The 27,954-nt window shown below is 44.0% G+C and overlaps 1 protein-coding gene and 1 long non-coding RNA gene across 2 annotated transcripts in view; one reads left to right on the top strand and one right to left on the bottom strand.

Moving 5' to 3' along the window:
• The first annotated feature begins 77 nt into the window (after window positions 1-77).
• On the top strand, window positions 78-27,282 carry LOC103170851. The gene is made up of 4 exons (XR_005660842.1): window positions 78-118; window positions 2,982-3,111; window positions 26,068-26,187; window positions 26,444-27,282. It is a non-coding gene; the product is annotated as an uncharacterized LOC103170851 (long non-coding RNA).
• EGFL6 (EGF like domain multiple 6) overlaps window positions 5,325-27,954 on the bottom strand; it is a 33,012-nt gene continuing 10,382 nt past the window's right edge. The window contains exons 3-12 of the mRNA XM_001515219.5: window positions 26,737-26,829; window positions 24,613-24,732; window positions 23,969-24,088; window positions 22,419-22,553; window positions 21,142-21,264; window positions 16,499-16,822; window positions 14,314-14,394; window positions 11,852-11,953; window positions 10,023-10,288; window positions 5,325-8,258 (exon numbers count right to left, since the gene is read on the bottom strand). Coding sequence (XP_001515269.3) covers window positions 8,148-8,258; window positions 10,023-10,288; window positions 11,852-11,953; window positions 14,314-14,394; window positions 16,499-16,822; window positions 21,142-21,264; window positions 22,419-22,553; window positions 23,969-24,088; window positions 24,613-24,732; window positions 26,737-26,829 — 1,475 coding nt within the window. The 3' untranslated portion in view covers window positions 5,325-8,147. The remainder of the gene's footprint in view (window positions 8,259-10,022; window positions 10,289-11,851; window positions 11,954-14,313; window positions 14,395-16,498; window positions 16,823-21,141; window positions 21,265-22,418; window positions 22,554-23,968; window positions 24,089-24,612; window positions 24,733-26,736; window positions 26,830-27,954) is intronic.

Here is a 27,954-nt window from a genome sequence, read left to right as displayed (position 1 = left end):
TTAGCACCGTGCGGGGAACGTAAGGAGCGCCCGATGCAACCCACGACTGCCCTGCCCGTGGTGTGACCTCCCCTTTCCCCCCCCCCCCCCCCCCCCCGGGGGCCGCCAACGGCTATAGGTAGGTGTCATGGCGGAGGAGCGGCAGAAGGGGGCGCTGCGAGCTCGGTCTGCGCCTGTCAATCATTCACTTGTTCATTCATTCATCCAATCGTATTTATTGAGCCCTTACTCTGTGCAGAGCATTAATTCACTCAGTCGTATTTATTGAGCACGCGCGCTCTGTGCAGAGCATTCCTTCAATCCTATTTATTGAGCACTTATTCTGTGCAGGGCATTCATTCATTCAGTTGTATTGATTGAGCACTTTGTGCAGAGCGTGCACTCCTTCAATCATATTTATTGAGCACTTACTCTGTGCAGAGCATTCCTTCAATCCTATTTATTGAGCACTTATTCTGTGCAGAGCATTCATTCATTCAGTTGTATTGATTGAGCACTTTGTGCCGAGCATTCATTCATTCAGTCGTATTGATTGAGCACTCGCCCTGTGCAGAGCATTCCTTCATTCGTATTTCTTGAGCACTTACTCTGTGCAGAGCATTCCTTCAATCGTATTTCTTGAGCACATACTCTGTGCAGAGCATTCCTTCAATCCTATTTCTTGAGCACTTATTCTGTGCAGAGCATTCATTCATTCAGTTGAATTGATTGAGCACTTTGTGCAGTGCGTGCACTCCTTCAATCATATTTATTGAGCACTTACTCTGTGCAGAGCATTCCTTCAATCCTATTTATTGAGCACTTATTCTGTGCAGGGCATTCATTCATTCAGTTGAATTGATTGAGCACTTTGTGCAGAGCGTGCACTCCTTCAATCATATTTGTTGAGCACTTACTCTGTGCAGAGCATTCCTTCAATCCTATGTATTGAGCACTTACTCTGTGCAGAGCATTCCTTCAATCCTATGTATTGAGCACTTATTCTGTGCAGAGCATTCATTCATTCAGTTGTATTGATTGAGCACTTTGTGCCGAGCATTCATTCATTCAGTCGTATTGATTGAGCACTCGCCCTGTGCAGAGCATTCCTTCATTCGTATTTCTTGAGCACTTACTCTGTGCAGAGCATTCCTTCAATCGTATTTCTTGAGCACATACTCTGTGCAGAGCATTCCTTCAATCCTATTTCTTGAGCACATACTCTGTGCAGAGCATTCCTTCAATCCTATTTCTTGAGCACTTATTCTGTGCAGAGCATTCATTCATTCAGTTGTATTGATTGAGCACTTACTTTGTGCAGAGCGTTCATTCAGTCGTATTTATTGAGCACTTACTTTGTGCAGAGCATTCATTCATTCAATCGTATTTATTGAGCACTTACTATGTCAGAGCATTCTTTCAATCATATTTATTGAGCACTTTCTCTGTGCAAAGCATTCATTCATTCAGTCGTATTTATTGAGCACTTTCCTGTGCAAAGCATTCATTCAGTCGTATTTATTGAGCACTTATTCTGTGCAGAGCATTCATTCCTTCATTCAATCGTATTTATTTGAGCGCTTACTCTGCACAGAACATTCATTCCTTCAATTGTATTTATTGAGCGCTTACTCTGTGCAGAGCATTCATTCCTTCAGTCGTATTTATTGAGCGCTTACTCTGTGCAGACCATTCATTCCTTCAGTCGTATTTATTGAGCGCCTACTCTGGGCAGAGCATTCATTCCTTCAGTCGTATTTATTGAGCGCTTACTATGTGCAGACCAGTCATTCCTTCAGTCGTATTTATTGAGCGCTTACTCTGTGCAAAGCATTCATTCCTTCAGTCGTATTTATTGAGCGCTTACTCTGTGCAGACCATTCATTCAATAGTATTTAGAGAAGCAGCGTGGCTCCGTGGAAAGAGCACAGGCTTAGGAGTCAGGGGTCACGGGTTCTAATCCCGGCCCCGCCACCTGTCACCTGGGTAACTTTGGGCAAGTCACTTCTCGGTGCCTCAGTTACCTCATCTGTAAAATGGGGATTAAGACTGTGAGCCTCAGGTGGGACAAGCTGATGAGCCTGGATCTACTCCAGCGCTCAGAACGGTGCTCAGCACATACTAAGCGCTTAACAAATACCAACATTATTATTACTATGTGCAGAGCACTGTACTAAGCGCTTGGAGTCGGCAGTTCGGCAACACATAGAGACAATCCCTGCCCAATGACAGGCTCACAGTCTAAACGGATTTGTATTTGTTAAGCGCTCACTATGTGCAAAACACTGTTCCAAGCCCTGCGGGGGGAGGGAAGGATACAAGGTGATCAGGTTGTCCCCCGTGGGGCTCACAATCTTCACCCCCATTTTACAGACAAGGCCCAGAGAAATGAAGTGACTTGACCAAAGTCACCCAGCTGACAAATGGCGGGAGCCTGGATTCGAACCCATGACCTCGGACTCCCAAGCCCGGGCTCCTTCCACCGAGCCACGCTGCTTCTCTAAAACGTGGCATTGGTTAAGCGCTTACTATGTGCCAAGCACTGTTCTAAGCGCTGGGGAGGATGCAAGGTGAACAGGTTGTCCCACGTGGGGCTCATAGTCTTCATCCCCATTTTCCAGGTGAGGGAACTGAGGCACCGAGAAGTGAAGTGACTTGCCCAGAGTCACACGGCCGACAAGCGGCGGAGCCGGGATTTGAATCCATGACTTCTGGCTCCCAAGCCCGGGCCCTTGCCGCCGAGCCACACTGACTGAGCGCTTGCTCTGGGCAGAGCAATAAACGGAATTTTTGCCTTTTTAATCGTTCCTCGATCTCAGATGCGAGCGGCCCAGCTTGGGCCGAGGAAACCCCGGCGGGCGAGTGCAAGGTGGCTCCCAGCCCTTCCCTTCCGACGGCCCCGGCCGATTTTCTAGGTGCAGTGGCCCGCTGGCAACCGCAGGTTGGTTTTCCCCCCCAAACCCTCGATTTCTTCATGGACATTCTACACTCTTTATCTGTAGGTAGCACCGATAAGGCCGCAGAGCCTGTCGAAGCCCAATGAATCCTTCCCCTCGCGCCCCAAGAGGGAAGAGACCCGCGGGAAAAGCCTGAGAGGGAAGATTTTAGAAAGAGCGACTTGGGTCTGTGCAGGTGAGACCGCCGCGTGGCTCAGCGGCAAGAGCCCGGGCTTCCCCGCCCGAGGTCACGGGTTCGACTCCCGGCTCTGCCGCTTGTCAGCTGGGGGACTGCGGGCCGGTCGCTTCACTTCTCCGGGCCTCAGCTACCTCATCTGTCCAATGGGGATTACCTGCGAGCCTCACGTGGGACGACCCGCTGACCCCGGATCTCCCCCAGCGCTTAGAACAGTGCCCCGCACATAGTAAGCGCTTAACAAATACCAACATTATTATTAGGTGATCGGCAGTGGATGCGACTCTGAATTTAGCCAACAGAGATGGTGGGGGGGGGTGGTGGGGGTTGGTTGTTGTTTTTTTAGATTGCCCTGAACACGTCCCAAGAGTTTCTGAATAAATATGGCGAGAGAAGGGTTAGGTTGTAAGCTTGTCCGTGGGAACCTTTGGGTTGGAGCTGAGGCCGTAGAGACAGGCTTCCGACAGCTGGTCTCTCTCTTTTTCCCTTCTCTTCCCCCCCCGGGCCTCTCCTTTCCCCTCCACCTCTCTGACTGGCTCTTCCCCCTGCAGCTCCCTCCACCCGGCCACAATTTGTCCCCCGCGGTAACACACGGAGAAGCAGCGTGGCTCAGTGGAAAGAGCCCGGGCTTGGGAGTCCGCGGTCCGGAGTTCGAATCCCAGCTCCGCCACCTGTCAGCTGGGGGACTGTGGGCGAGTCACTTCACTGGGGCCTCCGTTCCCTCAGCTGTAAAATGGGGATGAAGACTGTGAGCCCCACGTGGGACAACCTGATTCCCCTGGGTCTATGGGTTCGAATCCCGACTCGGCCGCTGGTCAGCTGTGTGACTTTGGGCAAGTCACTTAACTTCTCGGTGCCTCAGTTACCTCAGCTGTAAAATGGGGATTAAAACTGTGAGCCCCACTGGGACAACCTGATTCCCCTGTGTCTACCCCAGCGCTTAGAACAGTGCTCGGCACAGAGTAAGCGCTTAACAAATACCAACATTATTATTATTATTATTATTATTATTATTACCCCAGCGCTTAGAATGGTGCTCTGCACATAGTAAGCGCTTAACAAATACCAACATTATTATTATTATTATTATCACTCTGGCCGCTTCTGCCCTCCTCCGTCATCCCTGCTGGGGCTGCTCATGCTCTCATATTTCATTCATTCATTCAGTAGTATTTATTGAGCGCTGACTATGTGCAGAGCACTGTACTGAGCGCTTGGAATGGACAAATGGGTGACAGATAGAGACAGTCCCTGCCCTTTGATGGGCTCCCAGTCTAATCGGGGGAGACAGACGAGAACAATAGCAATAAATTCATTCATTCAATAGTATTTATTGAGCGCTGACTATGTGCAGAGCACTGTACTGAGCGCTTGGAATGGACAAATGGGTAACAGATAGAGACAGTCCCTGCCCTTTGATGGGCTCCCAGTCTAATCGGGGGAGACAGACAAGAACAATAGCAATAAATTCATTCATTCAATAGTATTTATTGAGCGCTGACTATGTGCAGAGCACTGTACTGAGCGCTTGGAATGGACAAATCGGTAACAGAGACAGTCCCTGCCCTTTGACGGGCTCACGGTCTAATCGGGGGAGACAGACGGACGAAAACAATAGCAATAAATTCATTCATTCAATAGTATTTATTGAGCGCTGACTATGTCCAGAGCACTGTACTGAGCGCTTGGAATGGACAAATCGGTAACAGAGACAGTCCCTGCCCTTTGACGGGCTCACGGTCTAATCGGGGGGAGACAGACGGACAAAAACAATAGCAATAAATAGAATCAAGGGGATGGATGAACATCTCATTAAAACAATAGCATTTCACTCTTATGCCTTAATAATTGTGGTATTTAAGTTGCTATTAGAGAAGCAGCGTGGCTTAGTGGATAGAGTCCGGGCTTGGGAGTCAAAGGTCATGGGTTCTAATCCCAGCTTCGCCACTTGTCAGCTATGTGACGTTGGGCAAGTCACTTCAGTTCTCTGTGCCTCAGTTGCCTCATCTGGAAAACGGAGATTAAGACGGTGAACCCCACCTGGGACAGCCTAATAACCTTGTAGAACCTTATATCTCCCCCCGGCATTTAGAACAGTGCTTGGCCCATAGTAAGAGCTTAACAAATGCCATCATTATTATTCTTTGTCAAGCACTGGAGAAGATGCAAGACGATCAGGTTGAGACTGTTCTTGTCCCACACAGGGCTCATAATCTAAGTAGGAGGGAGAACAAGTATGAGGTAACTGAGGCTGAACAATGCAGGTTGGTAAAGAAAAAAAGAAAGAATCAAAGTCTAAGATTGTGTCATGAGTTTTCGAACTTATAAAAGCATGTGCCTGATTGGAGAATCAAACTTATGGCTATATGATTTTCAGTAACAGTTTGGGTAAAATTTTCTACTTTTTCTTCATTACACTAATAAAACATAAGCATCTGTTGTATTGCAAATGGTCATTCGCGGTGGAAAAATCCAACAGCTTGCTGCCTCAGTACCCGTGGTCACCTACAAATGCCTGGTTTATGGGCACAGATGATAATCTGGAGATAGAGTCCTGCCAGAACACATTCTTGTACAATATACAATAACATTTTTACAGTTTGATTTATTCACTTTTGGATTTAAACACCAGGATGAAAGCCTCATTTGTTCTCTTTCTCTAAAACAATGATAAATGAAGTTAAGAGTTTAGAAGAAAGTGGTTTGGGGGGAGCCAGAAGAGGTAACAATTCTGAATGGCAAGTCAGAGTGCACCCTGTGCTCTGTAAGGAGGTCAGGGGAAATGTGTGCTAATAAGAAACTGAAACCGGGCCTCTGTTTTTGCTTTTTAAATGCTTCTTTCATGTTTTCTCCAGGAGGGTGATCTGTTTGAAGTGTGGTCAGTGCTCATTAGTCCTTTAAGGAGAAAGTGAAGCACAACTTAAAAAACATCCATTGTAATCAGCAAGGGATTTTTGACCCACAGGCAACCTGACAGTTGTTTTCATTATTATGCTCTTGCATCTTTCACAGGGAAGAGCTAACAGAATATGGGGAGTCAGCCATTTATTAAGAAGAGCTCAGATAATAAATCCAGAATAAAGCAATTCTCTTTGACAGTTGCATTTTGTGGCCTTAGGTTGTTTCCATTTGGACATGGAGCAGATGGAGGGATAAAGATGGAGAGTATATGAATAGGAGGAAAAACTGTTATTATTAAACTAAAGTGTTGATAGAGCACTTCCCTACCCCTTGTTAATGCATTTGAAGCCGTGCAGCTCCTCATTTTCAAGGAAGACAGTCAAGCTGGGTCCTGCTCTCAGAGAGTTTTATTCTTCCCTTTCTGTATATCTGCGTTCACACGGCAGCTCTCTTGTTTTAGACGGACCTAGGTTACGATTAGTGGTTGAGCATTGGAGATCTCTAGATCTAATAACTTACTGTCCAAGGTTCACCCTCAGCGAAGCGTGCTATGGACCAGTCCATAGATGATGATAATTAGGTATTTTAAGGGCATACTATGTGCCAAGCACTGTTCTATGCATTGGGGGAGATGAAAGTTATCATTTTGGACACAGTCCCTGTCCCCGCTTGAGACTCACAGTCATCTTTGTGGCCATCCACCTGTGCTTCCCTATGTTGGAGGTAAACATGCAAAAGAAGTAGTTGTCTAGGACTTGTTGAAGTTCAGGGCCCATTGCAAGCATGACATTTTCACTCCAGACCCATAAACCGTCTCACTCTTCCCACTGCCCGTGTCATACCTTGTTTTGAGTAGCAAACTTCAGTCCCCAGGGCTGATAATCTAATATCTTTCACTGGCAAGGCATTGAGTTTGAAATGATTCTAGTTCTTATCCAATTCCATTTGTCAGATTCCTTGAGTAAAATGACTTATGAAAGCAGTCATCTTGTTTCAAGTGTTGTTTTAAACTGCAGACTACTTGACAGCAAGAGAATTTGACAGGCAAATAACCACTTCTGTAGAATAGCGCACTAAGCGCGCACTAAAACCTCAGTAATACCACTCAGAACAACTCAGGACTTGTAGTTTTACGGTTGAAAACAATAAACACATTTGGGCCAAGGTTATTGCAGAAATAAAAGGATAGAGCTGGTCTCACTGGAACAGAATTTAACCGGAGAGTTAGAAAGGGCAACTACAGAAGATCATAGAATCAAAGTGTAAAAAGGGACCTCAAAAGGTCAACTGATTCAATCTCCTGCCTCCAGGCCTAGGAACATCGTATATGTCCAGGAGAGTTGGACATTTTTGAAGGCCTTTACAGCTGGATGTTTCAGAGTGTACCCTTTCAATCATTATGAGTGTTAATCACCTTTACAGGCAAGAAACCAATTAAGAAGCTTTCTTCTTAATTTCCTTAAAGTCTGCTCCGATTTCTCGTAACCTGGAGATACATAGGCCTGCGTTAATTTGATAAGGGTTATATGAGGATAAAACAGTTATGCTCTTGTTTGCTAGAAATTAGATGTATTCCCATGAATTCAAAAAAGTTTTCCATTAAGAGTAAACAGTCATAGACATAACTGACTGTAAAGTCACAACATAAAAATATTAAATCATGGTACAGCAAAATGATTATTTAGATGGATTTTCAAGGTAAAAACATACTGTCAAAATCAGCACAAGCCACGGAAGTTAAAATCTAGTATCTAATATCAAGACGAGCCGTCGGGTTGAAACAGTTCACTTAAGTAATCCTTATTAGTGTTCCTGTGTAAACTGGAAAATTCTAACATGGAAATGCAACAGCTTATAAAAATAAATCACCTATAATGAAAGCAGCACAGTCATTTCCATTCTAGTTGAAAGAGATGCGAATGATAAAATGCAATAGTACTATATTACAAGCAAGAATTAAAACAGAGTGTATCAAAGGATAAGTTCAACCAGGGTAAGTTCATGCCCTTAGAACATGCTGATTTTTCCATTCGTCTTAGGTTCAAGATTTTCTAAGGTGACTAGCTGTCTAGGTCACAATGAAACAGTACAGTACTATCATAAAGTCAGACATTCAAAAAAGTAAAATATCCATTTCAGATGTCCGCGGATAACAGATCTTCAGGGCAGAAGCCTGAAATGAGAAAGACAGCACCTATTCCAATTTCTCCAGTTTTGCTCTTGCCACGTTCTGATTCAAAAATGATCTGACAAACAGAGAGGGGAAAATCATTTAGAACAAAAGATTCAAAACAAGCCAAAAAGCCACATGATTCACTTACCAAAGAGAATATCAAGATCACGATCCAGGGTAATTTGGAGGTTTTTAAAGTGGGGCGGGCGTGTTAATTATTTGACTGCCAGACAAACTGCATTCAACCATTCAATTTTATTTATTAAGCATTTAGCGTGTGCAGAGTAGTGTACTAAGTGCTTGGGAATGAACAATACGACCCTGAACGGTGACAATCCCATTCTGAGGAAAGGATAGACCTGTAAGCTCCTTTTGGGCAGGGAACGTGCCTACCAGTTGTGTTATAATGTACTTTCCCAAGCACTTAGTCGAGTCCTCTGCACACACTAAGCGCTCAAGAACCATTATAAATGATCAAAATTTGGAGATGTGGGACATTTGGCAAACTCAGTTCTTCTATAACATAAGGGCTGTGTGTGAGTGAAATGGAGTTAAGGAAAACTGGTGCTATACTACTCACCCATTGCCACATCTTGCAAATGTAGATAATCTGATAATTCAGCATCCTAAACCCTTACAGGCTCCTTTTGTTAGAAGGATGTTGCCTTAATTCCTTAAAATGCTCTCCCTCCCTTTTAGACTGAGCCTCATGTGGGACGGGACCCCTTTTCATCCGATTATCTTCCATCTGCACCAGCGCTTACCACAGCGCTTGGCCCGTACTATGAGCTTAATGAATACAACTACTATTATTATTATGAGTTAAAAGTAATATTTAATAATAATAATAACAATTATGGTAATTGTTAAGTGCTAAGCACTGTTCTAAACGCTGGGGTAGGTACAAGGTAGTCAGATTGTCCCAAGTGGGGTTCACAGCCTTAATCCCCATTTTCCAGATGAGGTAACGACTTACCCAAGGTCACATAGACAAGGGACGGATCCGGGATTAGAACCCATGACCTTCTGGGTTTTACTTGACAAAAAATAATAGTCATAGTAATAATAATTATACTATTTGTTAAGCACTTTGTGCTAAGCACTGCAGTAAGCACTGGGGTAGATGCAAGTTAATCATGTTCCACATGGGGCTCACAGTTTAAGTAGAAGGGAAAACTGGTATTGATCCCCCCATTTTGCAGATGAGGGAAGTGAAGCCCGGAGAAGTTATATGACTTTAGGTGTACAGCAGGTATGTGGCGGAGCCAGGATTAGAATCCAAGTCCTGTGACTCTCAGGCCAATGTTCTTTCCGTTAGGCCATGCTGCTTCTCTAATAGTAATCGAGTTTTATCCCCCCCCCCCAAAAAATCAGTACTCCTGGGTGCCCAGCACTACACTAAGCTCTTGGGAGAATATACCACAGTAGAGTTAGTGGACACGAGTCTTGCCTACAAGGGAACTTACAGATTGCATGTGTACAAAATACATAGAGAAAACACAAGTTATGGTAAAAGCATGTGAACTATTTTGAATTAAGGCTCTAAGAAACTTAATTTGCTGAAAGCACCTACTCTTTTCCAAAAAGACATATGGGGCTGGGGAGGAATAGCATTCTCTAAAGTGTGAAATTTGAGGTGGGTGAAGTGCGGTGAGGGAGAGCTCAGTAGTGATGAAATAAGGACTAAGAAACACAAATGTGAAAGTGTCTTCCGAGCAGCACCATAGCGAGGAGACAGGCCTAAAGCAGATTTACATAGAAAATACTGTTTGAAAAAGGTCTGAAGGCAGAGCTGAGGCACTGACCGCGAAGGTGATGCTATTGGGGTGCCACTCACCCTCTGGGTTTTATCGATTCCTTGCGGCAGTTCCACTGCTCCAGTTCTCCATCTTCCATCTTGGCTGCCCGTCTGTTCCCAGGCAGGAACATTGTTGCTGCTTTCCAGGAACACCCGGAGGCTGCCCACCCTGTCCCCAGCGAGCAGGTAGTCAAAAAGCAAACAGAAGCTACTCTTGGGCTGGAGGTTGGTAAGGAGAAGTTTCAGCCGGCCAACATCATTCTTGTGTCCCACAGTCGCCGGTACTGCCATGTAATAGCCGTTGGCTGGAGGGAAAGAAAACCTCATTTCGTATTTAACTGTAACTGTTATTATTTTAAAACCCTCGGACCGACGGTCTCCGTCAAGGAAGGTCTCAAGGACCATCCTGTGAGTCGTTCAGTGCTACGCTGGGGGATGTGCACATTCATCTATCCTATAACGCAGGCACCGTGTTCTTGATGAACTTCACAATAGGGAAAATTCAAGTTTTAGAATGCCATGGGTTCGAATTCCAGTTCTGCCACTTGTCTGCTGTGTGACCTTGGATAAGCCATCTAACTGGCCTGTGCCTCAGTTACCTCATCAGAAAAATGAGGATTAAGACTGTGAGCACACTTGGGACACAGACTATGTCCAATTAGATTAACCTGCATCTAGCTCAGTGCTTGGTATAGAGTCTGACACATTGCAAATACTTAACAATTGCCATTAAAAAACCCAAAAAAGTAATAATAGTAATTAGGATATTTGTCCAGCGCTATGTGCCAAGCACTGTTCTAAGTGCTGGGGTAGAAGAAAGGTAATCGGGTTGACCCACATGGGTCTCACAGTCTTAATCCCCATTTTACAGATGAAGTAAGTGAGGCACAGAGGAGTTAAGTGGCTTGCTCATGGTCACCAGCAGACAAGTGTCAGAGCAGGGATTAGAACCCACATCTTCTGACTCCCAAGGCTGGGCTCTTGCCACTAAGCCACGCTGCTTCTCTATACTGTTTCATCTGACATTGGCATTCTATCCAGATAGATTTGTGTTGCTGGACTAATGTCCCTAAATTCCCTACCAGAGTTCTAAGCAAAATGTGTAATGAAAATATACACTATGGATGAACTGAGCATTTCACAGACTATAAATGCAGGGAATAAGAGGCTCCACCCGCCCGGCCCCGCGTCTGGCCACCTGAAAGAAGAGGTTATAATCGCTTTATTATACTTTATTACGATTTATCAGGACACCCAGGACTTTACGCTTCCACTGCCACCTGACAAAGGAAAAATGCCAAAGCCCCAGATGGCCAACCAAGCACAACCCCTCAATCAATCAATTGATGGTATTTATTGAGCCTTTTCTGTGTGCAGAGCACTGTCTTAAGCACTTGGTTACTCCAATTCCAGTCAAGCACAGCCTTTTCATCTATCCCGCAATTTGGCTGGACACTGTAAAGCCCCTGGGTGTCTTGTTTGCATCTGGTGGTGAGGAGACAGAGCAAGGTTCTAAGGAAACTACATTCCAAAAAAGCCTCCCAATCTCACCGAGGGCCTTGGGTAACCTCTAGACTGAAAACTCATTGTGGGCAGGGAATGTGTCCATTTATTGTTACTTTCTCTCCCAAGCGCTTAGTACAGTGCTTTGCACACAGTAAGACTCAATAGGTTTGACTCTCTCTGTCTCGCTGTCCTGAGGTATAAAATGAAGTTTAGCTTTCTGTTGTCTCACCCTTAGACTGTGAGCCCTAGAGGGGATAGAGACTGTGTCTGATCTCATTATTTGGTATCTACCTCATTGCTTAGCACAGTGCTTGGCACAGAGTAAGCTATTAAATACCACAGTTACGACTGTTCTGACCTACCATTATCTCGATCTGCAAGGGTCCAGTCAAAATCATCTTCTGTGTCCTGTTTCCAGTCACAGATGCCTTGCTCAAAGGTGCAGTCAAGTGAAATGTTGAAGTCTGTTAAGAAGAAAATGGCATTTTACTTCCATTCGATGAGTCAACAGGAATATGCTTTCCACCGAAAAAATTGTAGGTAATTGAAATGAAAATACCAGGAGTGTAACGCGGTCCCACGTGACAGATTCCAATGTTCAACATGTGAAGCATCAAATCACCTTCACAGCACTTAGGTACATATCCTTATACTGGCTTCTCTTATCTGTAATATATTTTAATGTCTGTCTCCCCGATTAGATTGTAAGCTCCTTGAGGGGAGGGATCATCTGTTTACCACTGTATGGTATTTTCCCAAGCGCTTAGTACAGTGCTCTGCACACAGTAGGCACTCACTACCAGTGATTGATTGAAAGCACCGCTGAGAACTGAGTCCGTTTTTTGGACGTCTAGAGAAAATATTGTAGTGGAGATGTAACCCAGATGTTCTACGTGGTGTATGGAGAAAGGTCTTCCGAGTGTGGTGTGAGAGGAGATGAGGCGGGGGGAAACAATTCCCAATCTGAGTTAAATTTGGTCCCTTTTCCCGGCTTAATCCTTCTGCCGAACCAGAAGTTCTGCTCGTCTTCCGACTCTCCCCTTGCTCCCTTATCTCCCTATCATTCCCTGTATTGTCCATCAAAGCCTATGGATTTCCACCCATCCATCTTTCTGACCTCAGTTTTCACATCTGTAAAGTGGGAAAAAAAATACCCATCCTTCCTCCTTCCTACATGGTGAGACCTGTATAGAACACAGATGTTGCCTGATATGATTATCTTGTATCTACCCCATTAAGCACTGTATTTGGCCCTTAATAAATACTAATTTTACTATTATTATTACAACCACATAACTACACCCTACTGTAAAACTGACTCAAAATTATGGTCTGGAATAGCACCCCAGTCCATGCAATTCTATGTACGGAAATTCGGCCACTGAGCATTCAAATGCAAAAAGGTATGGTCCCAGTTTTCCAGGAGTTGGTGTGTGTGAATTCATGTGTGTGACCTGATTTTTGGAACTTCTCATTAACTGACCAGGTCCCTGGCCTATTAACTCCACCCTACTGATTCAGCCAAAGCCCCAAAGTAAGACACAAAAGAAAAGGAAAGGAAAACACCATGAAGGCAAAGAAAGTTGAAGTAGATTGCCAAGATCTGGAAACGTTAGTGTAACGCTGGCCTTCAGGTGGCCTCAGATCTTCCAGACGAGCATCTCAGAAGAAGTTTGGAGGAATTACCTGGCCAAGATAGAGGGAAGGTGTGTTAGATGGGTTTGGGAAAGTGATCCAAGCACTGAGGTTACAATGAAGAATAGGCAGGCTGGGGAACAGGAGAAGAGAAAGGCTCTTGTGGGAAGCAAGGGCAGACAGGGAGGTAAGAAAGCACAGTGAATGCTGGAGAACCTTGTAGGAAGAAATGGATGAACTTGAAAACATTGTTTCTGTAATGCCATGAAGTTAGGAGGGACTCAAGAAAAGTCTGTATCCATGTAGGACACAATCAACTGCCTTAGAATAATAATAATAATAATAATAATAATAATAATGTTGGTATTTGTTAAGCACTTACTATGTGCCGAGCACTGTTCTAAGCGCTGGGGTAGACATAGGGGAATCAGGTTGTCCCACGTGGGGCTCACAGTCTTCATCCCCATTTTACAGATGAGGGAACTGAGGCACAGAGAAGTTAAGTGACTTGCCCACAGTCACACAGCCGACAAGTGGCAGAGCTGGGATTCGAACTCATGAGCCCTGACTCCAAAGCCCACGCTCTTTCCACTGAGCCACGCTGCTTCTCCAAGAAATAATAGGGTCCAGCCTTTGGTCAGGTAGAGAATCATGATCTATCTGGTTTCGGTTCTTGCCTGTAGCTGACTAATGCTAGATCAGTGTTAGAGAAGACTAGTGGAAAGGGCATAAGCTTGGGAGTCAGAGGACTTGTCCAGTCACATAGACAAGAGGTGGAGCCAGGATTAGAACTCAGGTCCTTCCGACTCCCAGGCCCGTGCTCTATCCTAGTGCTCCTCGGCTTTTCAGGCCCCACCTGTTCCGGGCGGCTTCCATTCGTGGTCAGCTCACCGCCCAGCTGCCACACATCTGGAAGCTCGTCTATCCATCCGACAGGTCCGTGCTTTGATGAAAGGGAGAAAAACTGGAGGGGACTGTTGTGCCCGGGAGTGAGGAATGTGCAGGTCTTTTCAGATGTGAAGGGGAAAGAATATGTTCAATGTGTTGTAATCCTTGGCATTAACTGAGTCCGCCTTTGATATTTAAATATTATCCCCATTCTATTAAGTATCCCACAGACAATGATCTCATTCTAGTGTGTGATGAAAAGACAAAACCAAAGCATGTTGGCAAAATAATGATCCGTTACCTCTTGGCACTGATTTTGATGCCGATTCTTTTCTCTGGACGAGGAGAGGACCAAAGGCAGCTGCTTCCTCAACTTTAGGAACTAAATCGGGTCAAATTAAACATGTGATTAGACCGACCCCCTCCTTAATGTATTGCAAAGAGGATGCATGTTTTATGGACTTCATATTTTGTCCACCTAATTACATAATGAGTTTTCCTTACTGAACAACTTAAAAATAAACCAATATCACTCCCTAATCATATAGGATGATCAAATGAAAGTCAGTGTTTTCCATCACTTCCCTTCCAAACAGCACAAATTGTAATGCATGAATCTGGCTTTTAAATGGGTTGCCTGCCATTCACTAACCAACAGCAGAATCTATCATCTGTAGGCAAAGCACTGAGTGTAGCATGAATTTAAATAGGATGCAGAAGTAGCTATTCCACGGGTGCTATGGCCCCTATGGGTTTGGCAACAGTATTTTCTAAATGATATGTGTGCCAAGCACTGACCTAACAAGGTAATCAGGTTGGACATAGTCCCCGTCCCACGTGTGGGGCTTCCAGACTGAGTTTTGCCAGCAGGAAGGGTATCAGAAAGAGCCAGCTGTGCTACCTCTTGACCCCTGACAACTGGGGCAGTTATTAGGGTTCTGGAGCTGTGGCGGGTTCATGGTTGTCATGGCGATGGAAGGTGTGTGGTCCCCTGTGGGGCTGCATTTGGGTAGAGCTGATGAGGCAAGCAGGGTAGGGTGCTTGTGCTTAGTAAAAGCTTACACAGTGCTCTTTGCAAAAAGTACTCATGGCCTAGTAATAAGAATGGACCTTTTTAAGCACTTACTATGTGTCAAGCACTGCTGTAAGCACTGGGGCAGATACAGGTTAGAGCAAGGGACGGGGAGTCAGAAGGACCTAGGTGCTAATCCCGGCTCCACCACTTGTCTGTTGTGTGAACTTGGGCAAGTCACGTCACTTCCTGTGCCTCAGTTGCCTCATCTCTAAAATGGGGATTAAGACTGTGAGCCCTCTGTGGGACAGGGACTGTGTCCAACCTGATTTGCTTGTGTCCACCCCAGTGCTTAGTAAAGTGCCTGGAAGATAGTAAGCGCTTAACAGATACCACAGTCATTACAATTATTATTATTGACTGAAAGAGAATAAACTGAGCTGAATGTTGGGAATTTTATTTCTATCCTCTGTCTCTTACCTTTGTCCTTCTTCCAGTCCTACCCAAACCTCACCCCTATTGCCCTTTATTTTGCAAGATGCTAATATCAACTCATCTTCATTCTAAATCCTTTCACACCGTAATCCCCATGGACATACATTTCTTCTGAAGTCTAAGCCACCTGTACCTCAATGACCCAAGTAGTTCTGGATCTTCAGTTACTGTAAAGCCTTCCTTTCTCAGCTAAGTGCACCTCCATCCTCAGTTGGAGGCTGTCCAAAGAAAAGGCCTCTCAAATCCATGTCTTTTTCAAATCACGCACGTGAACACGCACGCACGCGTGCCCAGAGCCCTGGAGGCAAGAACAGTTTCTGAGCTAGAGTACAAGGGACCCCTGGACAAGTGCAGTGTGTTTTGATGAATTGCCACGGGCTTGTTACCTCTTGTTGCTGTGACTGCCTTCAACCTGTTGAAACCATTGCTCAATCTTTAGGGATAATCAGCCCCAACCCCTCCGCTGGCTAAGATTTTAAAATAAGTTGTATTTCTGTTGCATTTGTGCAGAACACAGAGAACGAGCCACAAACCGGTAAGAACGTATCACGGGCAATGTTAGGAACTAGCTTGGAGTGGGCTGCTCTCACAGATACCACAGACCCCCAGTGAACAACTGTGGTTAAAATGCTGAAAAATGACTCCAGAACAGTAACACTTGAAAAGCAACAGTTGAAACTATTTACTCACCAAATGACTTATTGCAGCAAGAAGCAGCCTAAAGTAATGTTTCTCACTTTGTGGGAGGAGAAGGATCACAGGAATTCAGTCATTAAGGAAGAAACTGGAGGGAACTTGCTCTTTTTTACAGCAGCCACTCTGTCCCTTAGCAGGGAGAAGTGTTTTAGGGATTTTCTCTTTTGGAGTTTAATCACTGGCTGCCTTTCTTATGTGTACCCATTCTTGCCCCTCTGCTTCTCTTGCAAGGGTGGGTACCTGTAAAGCCTTTCCAAATTAAAAAACTCCTCAGGGTACTTACAAAACACATCTCCTCTGAGGGTCTGTTCATGATCTACTTGGTTCTCCAAGTCTTCTTGGTCTTTTTCTTCCTCCTCTTCTCTTCTTCTAGGTTCCTCAGACTCTTTGTCCTTTCCATCAAAACTCCCATCAACGAATGGTCCCTCTTCATCATCAAATGGTTGCAAGTGAACCTTAGGGGCAGGTGTATTAGGTGGTTCTGGAATCGCATTCTTGATCTCTTCATTCTTTTTCTCACTGTTCTTGTGAGCCAACAACTTCTTGATTGTATCTTTGACAACTCCAGGCACCCTGAGGACTTCCTTCACAGAATTTTCAGGGATAACTAAAACAACCAATTATTAAAAAAAAGAAAATGACCAAGTTAGTAGATGCCTCTTTTCTTCAATCACCAAAACCCACAACCTTTTTTTTATAATGATCTGTCAAGATGTTAGGATTTTTTTCCCTGCAGAAATACATCCAAACCAAGTTTTGGTACCCTTGCTAATGACTGAAGTGACTATCAACAGTCAATCAATCAAAAATATTAAATATTGAGTGCTTACTCTATGTGGTGCACTATATTAAGTCCTGGGGAGAGTATTCTCATCATACAATTGATTGACCAGAAGGGCAAATGTGTCTCGATTAGGAAAAAGTCAAGAGAAATAATGAGGTTTTTCTGTTTTGTTGTCAGCCCTGTCGCAGCTGAAACCAAATGGCTGTTTAATGTCTCCCTGATCTGGTCTCTGGAACCAATATTGAGTGGTTTTACAGTCCTTGCTCTAGGTTCATAGGTAAGCTAAACCCCGGAACTCAACAGTTCTGCGCTCTTAGTTTGGGGCTGGGGGGAAAGCTACTGCAAATTTTAAATAATGAAACTCTCCAATATTGTTTGATTCTATAGAAAGAGCAGAGTAATTATATTCACAGCAATTAAAAAGTAGTTTTCAGGAGTTATGGTGAAGTTCTACTCTTACAATTTAGGGTCTTTCTAGCTCAAGAGGATTCTAGTGAATCCACTTATATCTACAAAATTGTCCTGCAGATTTCACATGGATGAGCTTTGTATTCATTCAATAGTATTTATTGAGCGCTTACTATGTGCGGAGCACTGTACTAAGCGCTTGGGATGAACAAGTCGGCAACAGATAGAGACAGTCCCTGCCGTTTGACGGGCTTACAGTCTAATCGGGGGAGACGGACAGACAAGAAGAGAGCCTGCGAACTCTGCTTCCGATCTGGGAAATATTTCCACAGCACAGTCTCTTCTGCCTGAAAAAGTGTCCTTGGTTTCACCTACAAATGACTACCACAGCCTCATTCTCTCCCTCCTGGTCATTCCCACGAGCATCTATTCCTCCCTATATCAGTTAGGCTATGGGGATACTTGTGGTTGCTAACAGCTCTCACCAACCACAAGTTTAGGAGTGATAAAAATAGTACTGACTGAGCATCCAGTGAGTGCGGTGCACTGAACTAAATGCTTGGGGAGAACAAAACAAAGAGATGGCGCTTCCTCTGCCCACATTGACAACCTAGCCAAAACCTCATGAAGTTACCTTTACTAAGGCAGTTTATTTTATTTTATTTGGCGGGGGCAAGGCAGGGAGAAGCTAGTTTGAGGAATTGGTGGAGGAGTGCAAATTAAATTACCCAAAGAGTTGGTTTGGGCTGCGTTGATTTCTTTTAGGCTTTGGGCCTTGGACAGTGCTAATTTTCATGGCTGCTTACATGATTTTTGAGCATTTACATTTCCAGTTAAAGCTACAAAAGGTACCAAGAAGCATAAATGTAAAAACAAAAAAAACCCCTCAAAATTAAACCAAGAGCTGTGCATGCTTGGCTAAAAATTGGAGAAGCCAGGGGTAGGTTTTTATTGACCTCAGCTTACTACTCTATGGTCTAGAATATCATTTAGACACATGAGATGCACACATTTGGAACATAAAAGGAACATTACAAAGGGTAGCGATTAATGTTTCAAAATGACAAATGTTTCTTGGTTATGCAAAGAGAGAAATGCAGCCGGACCTGTTTAATGTGTTGTTTTCTTTTTGAAGTCTCCATCTATATTAACAAATGATCTGCATTTCCTTCACTTAATACTCCAGATATTTACCCTTGAAGAAGTCCCACTGAATTCCACTGTGTTAAAATTTTGTTATAGATAGAAACAAATCAGTAAAGACAAATTAGAAAATTTCCATTTGCTTTCAATCAGTCCTATTTAATAAGTGCCTACTATGTGCAGAGCACTGTAATAAGCACTTGGGAGTGTACAGAGAATTAGCAGAGACCTTCCCTGACCATAATGAGTTTATAGTCTAGAGATAATGTGTTTACGGTAGAATGCCAATCAGTTTTCAGGTTTGAATTTTGATATAATACACTGTTTTCAAGATCTTTCTTCCAGGGAGCGGGCTACAAAGGACCCACTGTAAAATTAGGCCTATATGGTTCACAGTGACCCTCTCTCGGAATACAGGAAGACAAATGAACAGCAGAATACCAGTCCCTACTAATTTCCTTTCTACAGACTTTAAGGAGGGGGTTTAATAACTGGAGAGTGAAAGATATGAAAGCTCAGTAATGTAAACATCTGTTTTTAGTTTTTAGTCTTTGTTCTCTGGTGTCAGAAGCCTCACTCCTTCCGAAAGACCACAGAGAATGCTGTGGTCAAAATAGGAGATGAAGGTGTGCATGAATATGAATGAATTACTAGATTTTCTGCCTGGCCAACTCCCAACTGGGTTTCCTGGGGCACGTGTTTCCCTCTGGATAGGTTTAGGGTAACAGAAAAATGGAGCATGATAAACCTATATGCAAATAAAGCATCAGGTCCAGGGTTGCCCCCCAATGTCTTGAACAAGCCAGAATATGGCTTGTCCAGGTTGTCGCATTAGATCGAAAGCAACGTACGGCAGGGAGTGTATCAGTTGCACTTTCCCAAGTGCTTAGGTCAGTGCATTTCACTCCATAGGTGTTCAGTAAATACCATTACTAGTTAATAGTACCGTTGAACCATTCTCCCTTGGAGAACCACGGAAACACTTTGGCATTAAGACTCCTAAGAAGATTTTAATAATAATAATGATGGTATTTGTTAAGCGCTTACTATGTGCAGAGCACTGTTCTAAACGCTGGGGTAGATACAAGGTCATCAGGTTGTCTCATGTGAGGCTCACAGTTAATCCCCATTTTACAGATGAGGTATCTGAGGCACAGAGAAGTTAAGTGACTTCCCCACAGTCACACAGCTGACAAGTGGCAGAGCCGGGAGTCGAACCCATGACCTCTGACTCCGAAGCCCAGGCTCTTTCCACTGAGCCACGCTGCTTCTCTACCCTTTTATATCTACCCTTCCTCAGGAAAATAGGGCTTTATCTGGGGGAATGTTGAAGAGCAGGGTATGGTGCTCGTCTCTTTTAAATGGTCGGAAGCCTCAGAGCCATGAGCGTGTGAAGTGGTCCCAGTAACGGTGCCCGCCGGGCCCCAAATCCAGCTCTTCTGCAGAAAGTAGGGAAAGTGGCCGAGCTGGAGATCTCCTGCGGCACCTCTCCCCGGCCCACCTCTAGCCTCAGTGTATTTGTATTTTGATATTATTCCTGTTTTGAAAACCTGCCCCTACCATATTGTTCCCTTAGAATTTCACCTCAGAGACCTTCCTTAACTACTCCCCCAACTAGGACCACTTGCAAATATAGCTGAACAGGTTAATGGTAAAAAGCCCCACATAAATTTGACCACATATACACTTCCTCTATTCTTCCTCAACATCCCTATTCTGTATTTACAAAGGAGACAACTGGGGGTAGTAATATTAGTGGTGGTATTTATTGAACACTCCTGAATGTATTACACTGTGCTGAGCACTTGAGAAGTGCAACAAAAGCATAAGACATGTTGCCTGACCACAAAGGGCTTACACTGTAATGGAGACAGACATAGAAAAATTGGCTGTTCAGTGCCCTGAGAAACTCCATGATTTCCCTACACCTCAGTTCTTCCTTTGGAATACTGATTTATTTTTATGAGAGACAGAGAGATACGTACACAAGTTGGAAGAGAGAAGGATCATTTGCCAGAGTGCAGGCAGAAGAATCATTATATTATTGAAGAGAGACTAAGGCTAAAAAAACAAGATAGCCAACCAACTCTAGGTTCTTGGAAGAGAAATTATTACAGGACTGAAAGACAACTTGATCCAATTTTTTCCTATCTTTGTTTTTATGACTCTTATATGCACCTCAAGTGTGGACTTCTGCCAGTCATTCTTTCAAACCTTGAGTGTATGACCCCGTTAGCGAAGAGATCAGCTTTCCCAAATTATCTTGACTTTAATTCAGAGGGTATTAAAACCAAAAAGCTGTGTAAGCAGTAAAGCCGGTGATCAAAAGATAAGGTTTTTCCAGCAACAGTATTTCTGAACTATTAGAAGACCGAGGATATAATTCAACTCAAAGATAGATGGAAAGAATGTTTGGAGGTTTGTGTTTTTTTAAATGGTATTTGTTAGGTGTTTACTGTGTGCCAGGCAACTGAACTAAGCGCTGGGCTAGATACAAGCTAATTAGGTTGGACAGAGTCCATGTCCCAACTGTAATATATAACTGTTCATTTCAGACACAGATTAAAGAGACCTGAGGAAATGTCACTTACCAGAACATTCAAATCCATTGCCTCGGTATCCCTGTTTACATTTGCACTTGAAGGACCCTTGGGTGTTCAAACACTCAGCATGGAGGCTACACTCCTGGGTAGTCACACTACATTCATTTATGTCTAGAAGGAGAAACATTGCAGTGAAAATGATTGGAAACCAGGTCTGCTCTTAGCATCTCCCTTGCCCTCGTGAACATTTGATCCTGGGATTAAATTACCAATTCTCCCTCCCCTGAAGACTGTGAGTCTAGTGTGGGACAGAGGTTTTGTCTGACCTGACTATCGAGTACCTCTCCTAGCGTTTAGAACAGTGCTTCACACATAGTAATTTCGATACTAATTTTGATATGTATACACCAATGTATGTGCATACTCAAAATGAGGAATAAGGGGCCTTGTCCTACTACACCCAAGAAGAATTCAAAGTTAAACAGCTCTTTGTTCGGGAGATACCAGATGGTGGAGAACTCAGCAGTCTAAACGTGAGCTCAGGCTGGTTTCAACTTGCCAAAAACTCCAAGACACTCAGGCTTCCTGAATTCTGCCTATCTGCAGGTCCACTAAGCCACATCTGTTTTTACATCTACAATTCCACACATACTAAATAATCTATTGTTTTCAGTGTTGAAGCCTTTGGGGTTTAATTACAAAGGAGGCCTAGTTCTCCCTCTTCCTAATCAGCTCTTAAAAGGGAAAGATTCCCCCTTTGAAGGTGCATACCCCAGAGCCCTCCTCTACTGTATTATTAAAGCTACATTTTTTCAGTGCCAGCACCATGAACAAAATAAGGCATAGCCTTTCCAACTCAGGTCTGCATCATTTCAGGGCTTTCTGATTTCAAGGAAGTGGAGGGAAAAGGGAAAAGAAGTCTTCGCATATGAGTATGATGTGGATTTTCATGTATTTTTGTCGGTCTCTGGATCTATCTGGGCTTAATGAAGTTGTCTTTTTCAAGCCAACTGGTGGTTCACTTGGGGCTCCAGAAGACCTAGAACCATCCTTTTTAAAAAGTAGGGTCAATTCCTGGAAATTGCTTTTAGGTTATATGTTCCTTGACCTGCTTGAGGAAGCTCACCTTTCATTAGGATATGCTGAGGATTTTGTCTCCCTCACCTTTTATCTGTCTTCTAAATAGAGTCTTCTCCCTGTTGAGGAGCAAGGATCTTACACTATAGCTTCAGTTGCCTCCTAAAATTATTGAAGCTTGTCAGAAAAGCACTCATGGACAAATCTCATATTTAAGGGAGGAAGGAATGTTACAGGCTAAGTCTTACCTACACAGTCATATCGCCTGTTGGTGTATTTCAATTCATAGCCAATCTGGCATTTGCAGTAATAACTCCCAAATGTGTTGACACATCTTCGGTTGAAGGGGCACATGGCCTTGCCGGTGGAGCACTCATCAATATCTGTTTCATGGAAACATAAAGGAAAGACATCAAAAGGTTTGTTTGAGGAACATCTACTCAATACAAGTAGAAGTCAACTCTCATCCACCTGCAACTCAAGTCAGCAGTTTCCTTGGAATATTTTCTCCCTTATTTTAGTCTCTGGATGATTTTATCAATTAATGGTATTTACTGAGCACCTACTGTGTGCAGGGCACTGTTCTAAGCACTTATTTTATCTCTTAAGATACATCCAAACCCTAAATATGTTATGACCTAGGTTTCCGTAAGGTCACTCTGGAGGGTGGCATTCATTCTTGAATGCCACTTGGCATCCCGGAATAGTAATTTACTGAATCCCAGAGTCATAGGATGTGAAGGCACAATTAGAGGTTCTCTACAATCCTGCACCTGGCTTTCGGGTGGGGCTGGAACTGGAATTCAAATCTCCCTGCCAAAATAACCAATTTAGTCCCTTGAAGTTCCTTCCTGAGCACAGGATCTATGTGACCAATAAAAATGTCAGAATTAATGGATCCTAAGATTGATCTGCTATATTATAAACTCCTTGTGTGCAGGAATCATAGTTCTTACACCTCAAGCATCCCCCCACAAGTGCTCACTACAGTGGCCTGCACTCATTAAGCACTCAGTAAATTATATTAATTTTCCCACACTCTTTAGAGGTGGATGGGAGATTCACAACCCAGGCTTGTTCCTGGCTCTTTCAAAATTAACAGATGAATTTAACAAGCCTCTCTTGACAGATACTCTACGAGGATTCTGGCAAATTCTCTATGTTTGCATAATCACTTATTTCATAATATCCAGTCTTAACCTGCCTCTGCTTCCATCTCTTTGGATGCTTGCTTAGCTTTGCTAGACCACAGGAGATTCTATCTCTATGGGCTAGCTATTTCGGGAAGTGTATTTAAGGTGGTTGTGCAGTAGAGTATTTACGTTTGTCCCAAATACCTTCAAGCCAAAAAGCCATTTCTATTCTTTTTTACAAGATAGAATAACCCTATGCAGACCGAACCTTTATATTTCTAGGTGCCGTATTTGGGTCTCGGCCATGGTGGGGTGGAATCTGGCTAGGGTCACCTTTCCCCTTTGATTGTTCAGGTTTCGGGGCCTGAGAACCTTGGACGGCTGGACCCACGGGGCAGGGAAGGTGGATAACAGGATGCTTGGATTGTGCTGTTGGCCGTGGATTCACAATTTGTTATTTATATTGATGTCTGCCTCCCCTTTAATAATAAAAATAATAAGGTATTTGTCAAATGCTTACTATATGCCAGGGACTGTTCTAAGCACTGTGTTATATTGTACTCTTCTAAGAGCTCAGTACGGTGCTCTGTACAGAGTAAGTGCTCAATAAATGATTGACTGAGAAGGAAAAAGAAATGCAGGGGCGGAGAATGCACACCCGTTACCTAGGCAGGTCCTTCCATTTGGTCCCAGCTGAAGGCCAGTTGATGGGCAGAGACATCGCACTTCCTCTTTGGTGACTTCACAGCCATACTGGCAGTTGGACATGGCACAGCTTCTAGAGTCTGAGAAAGCCATTACAGATTTGGTTCATAAAAATTTTCCCACTGGAAAATATTTCCAGAAATAGCTCCACTCTGTGAAGAATTGGCTGATGTACCGCCTCTTAGACCGGCTCAGCTTAATTACTGCCAAACCGAGAGACTCGGATAAGCCCGTGAAAGGCAGCTCACACAGGAAATCTGTGCTTGGTAGTGGAAATTGTACCCACTAAGTGAAATTCATTGTAATAAGTACTTGCCATCCCAGCACGGGCTAAGGTATTTATGCAAAACCTCAAATGCATCAGGAGAGCCCACGTGGATGGAGATGCCACCGACAGGTTTAGACCAGCGACACACCACGGCCCACTACAACAAAATAATCAATCATAAAGCACATTTTCTAGCTTTTCCCCAAGAGTCACTCAGCAACTGAACTGGAGGAGCCATTTGGCCATCTCTGGCCTATGCCTTCTAGGTGTAGCTCCTGACTTGGAAGAGCCAAAGCATCAACCAAGCAGGGAATTGCACTTCTTGCATGTACTTACTTGCACAAGTGCCATCTGGCAGGAGCATGTAGCCATTGAGGCAGTAGCATTTGTAGCTGCCGTGGGTGTTCATACATCTGTGCTCGCAGGGACGTGGCTTCAATCCGCATTCGTTCATGTCTGCAGAAATCATTTGGGGTATTTAAAAAAAAAAAAGGAAGGAAACCTGGAAATATCTTTTCTTTTTTGACAATGTAGTGATAGGTTGCCTGATAACATTCCCGAAGGTAGAAAACAAGTAAACTCCTTGTCAGGAATTCAGTGTGCCACCTGGCTTGGTGAACCTGGAAAAGGAGCACAGAAAATGTCTATCTTTGCCCCAGTGAGCTGAAATCTCTTGTCTCTTCTTCCGGGAGGCCAAAATGGTGGAACTTGCTGCTCTTTCATATGCTACAGAACACCGGTCTCCCCATTTTCAAAACCCTAGTAAAATCACATCTTCAGGAAGCTTTCTCTGACATCTCTCCTCACCGTAGACTTATGGACAAGGATCCTGCCTACCAACTCCATTGTATTGTACTTTGTTATTGTACTTTCCCAAGCGCTTAGTACAACATCCTTCACTAATAGTAATTGTGGCATTTGTTAAGCACTTATGTGCCAGGCACTGTCCTAAGCGACGGGGTGGGTACAAGCAAATCGGGTTGGACACGGTCCCTGTCCCACACTGGACTCACGGTCTGAATCCCCATTTTATAGATGAGGTAACTGAGACACAGAGAAGTTAAGTGACTTGCCCAAGGTCACACAGCAGACAAATGGCAGGACCGGGATTAGAACCCAGGTCCTTCCGACTCCCAGGCCCGTGCTCTATCCACTAGGCCACGCTAGTGTTCAATAAATACCACGGATTGATCTTCACCCTCGCTCCCTTCCTACTGCATCACCTATGCACTTGAGTTCTCACTCCTTAAGCACTTAGGTATTCCATGCCACCCCCCACCCTTCCCACCCACCCACCACCATCCCACTTATGTACATGTCATTAAACTCCCCCTATCTGTAATTAATTTTCATGTCTGTCTGCCCTGCTCGATTACAAGCCCCAGGAGGGCAGGGATCACGTTTAACTCACTGTGCTCTCACAACTGTTTAGCACACTGCTCTGCACAGAATGAGCACTCAATAAATAAAATTGATTTATAGAATGGGATTTCATGGCTGGTTGCGCCTCAGAACAGCTTTCTCCTCCCCTTTATCCCCAGCACCAAGCACCCCTCCCACATGTCCCATCCATCGGAAATGGAGCCGTGTTCCATGGAGCTGCCTGGAACTTTTGGATGGATTTTTGTGGAAAGCTGCAACTGGTCATAATTAATGGCCATTAAAGCTGCATTTTGACTGCACAAGAACCAGAGGGGCCATGTGGAACAAGATAATCTGCTGATTCAAGGAAGTCGGTGCAATCTCTCTTTCCTAGGCTTAAAAACCCCCCATATATCAAAATCTTTCTAGGACCACAGAAATGGCAATGAAGGAATCTGCTTTTTCACATTCTCCGAGGACAACTTTTCACGACTTTCCATCCTAAGCTGAGAAGCCTGTTTTAGTCCAGTAAAACACAGCTTTGGCAAGGTATCAGCTCTTTGTTCTTGCTTGTGAATACAATGACACTCTACTCACCTCCCTTCACGATGCCTTGGGTCTGTGGCAGGGAATTGAATATTTATTTTCCTGGAATATCTGAGTCAGTTTCTGTTTTAATGCTATCAACACTCGCAGCAAGGCCTCTAGGTTAGAGAAAATATCCTGGGCCAGAGAACACAAATTTTAACCAAAGAGGTCCCACCCCATAAAATGCTTTTTACATCACTGCCTAATCTCTTTTCAGATTTTTAAGCAAATAGTCTAACATCTTCAGTGCCTGCGAGGACATTATGACACAAGACAACCAGAATGCTGCCTGACCTTTGGGAGTCTGTGCTTCATGAGGGAATCTGGGAAGGAAAAGGATAATGGAGAAGACATTTCAATTTTACCTCTGACCCTCAGAACATTTCTGCTGGAGATGTCTAGGTGAAAAGAGATCTCAGTTCCTAAGTCCAGGTATATAACCAGTTTGCAAAGCATCTCAGGAACCCCAAGTCCTGTAAGTGAAGTTCTCCTTTGCTAGGGTATACACACCTTGGTGGCAAGCCTTCCCTGTAAATCCCGGAAAACACTTGCATTTGTTGGGTCCCACACATTCACCATGCTTACACGCAGGTTCACAAATGGCTGTTGAGAGAAGAAACGTGATGGAGATTCTGTGAAATTGGAGAAAATGTGTGGGTCTTAAGACAAAACTATGAAACATATTCTCAGGGCACAACAAAACCTTTGATCCCATGACTCAAAAGGCACGTTCGTTTCCATTCAATCATTCAGTCGTATATACCGACTGCTTACTGTGTGCAAAACACTGTACTAAGCACTTGGGAGAGTACAATAATAATAAGCAGACACATTTCCTGGCCAAAACGAACTTATCGTGTGCCTGATGTCCGTATCACCTGTTCAGGAACACAAAGCTAACATTTGGGCTCTTTTTTTACCACATTATCTCTCTTAGGTGCTCACTCTTACTTTAGTTTGGCCAGAGTACTAAATTTAAGAGAAAATGCAGTCAGCCTATGCTTTAAACCCCAAATATGTACTAAAGTAAAATAAAATGATCATTTTAGTATTATCGCACTGTGTTTCTTTGGGCATTTGGGATGGTTGCTGGGCTTGAGCCTCCATCCCCTTTTGGGCCATTCCAGGACAACTGTCCCACCTACCTGCTATAATTGTTTCCAAACGTTAAGCTTCAAGACACCATCCCTCTTCATAATATACAAAAGTAGTGACTCTGGATGCCAGAACAGCTGATCATCTCTACCAACGGGAACGCCAAGAAAGATCACAAGCCCGGGAGTCGGGAGAGCAGGGTCGTATTCCCAGCTCCACCGCTAGCAGGTAAGGGTGGTGAATAGTGTTATAATGAGGAATTAGTCATCTTCAATCGGTGAGAAAGTAATAAAATTTGGAGAAGTGTCCTTGTGTGTGTTGGAGGGTTTGGTGGGGGGGAGGGGAGGAGGGTTGATTTGATCAGTCATCTGCCAATAAGGACTGTATAATTTCATGGATAATGCAGTATGCTGAGTCCAAACCAGCTTGAGTTATTAGCAGAACGCTACCTGACTCTGTAATTGGGTCCCAGTGTTTTTAATACATGTTCTAGGGCATAACTGAGAACTGAACTATCCAACAGCAAAAGTAGCTACATACATTGAGTGAAATAAAAGTCAGGTTTGGTAGGCCAGGGAAGAGAGTTTAGCAGATGCAAAAGTATAAACTGTTGTAAAAATCTCAAATAGAAAT

The sequence above is a fragment of the Ornithorhynchus anatinus genome, chromosome 15 (assembly GCF_004115215.2).
Source record: "Ornithorhynchus anatinus isolate Pmale09 chromosome 15, mOrnAna1.pri.v4, whole genome shotgun sequence".
Lineage (NCBI taxonomy): Eukaryota > Metazoa > Chordata > Mammalia > Monotremata > Ornithorhynchidae > Ornithorhynchus > Ornithorhynchus anatinus.
The sequence above is the reverse complement of the archived record's forward strand: the minus strand, read 5'-3'. Positions and strand labels throughout refer to the sequence as shown.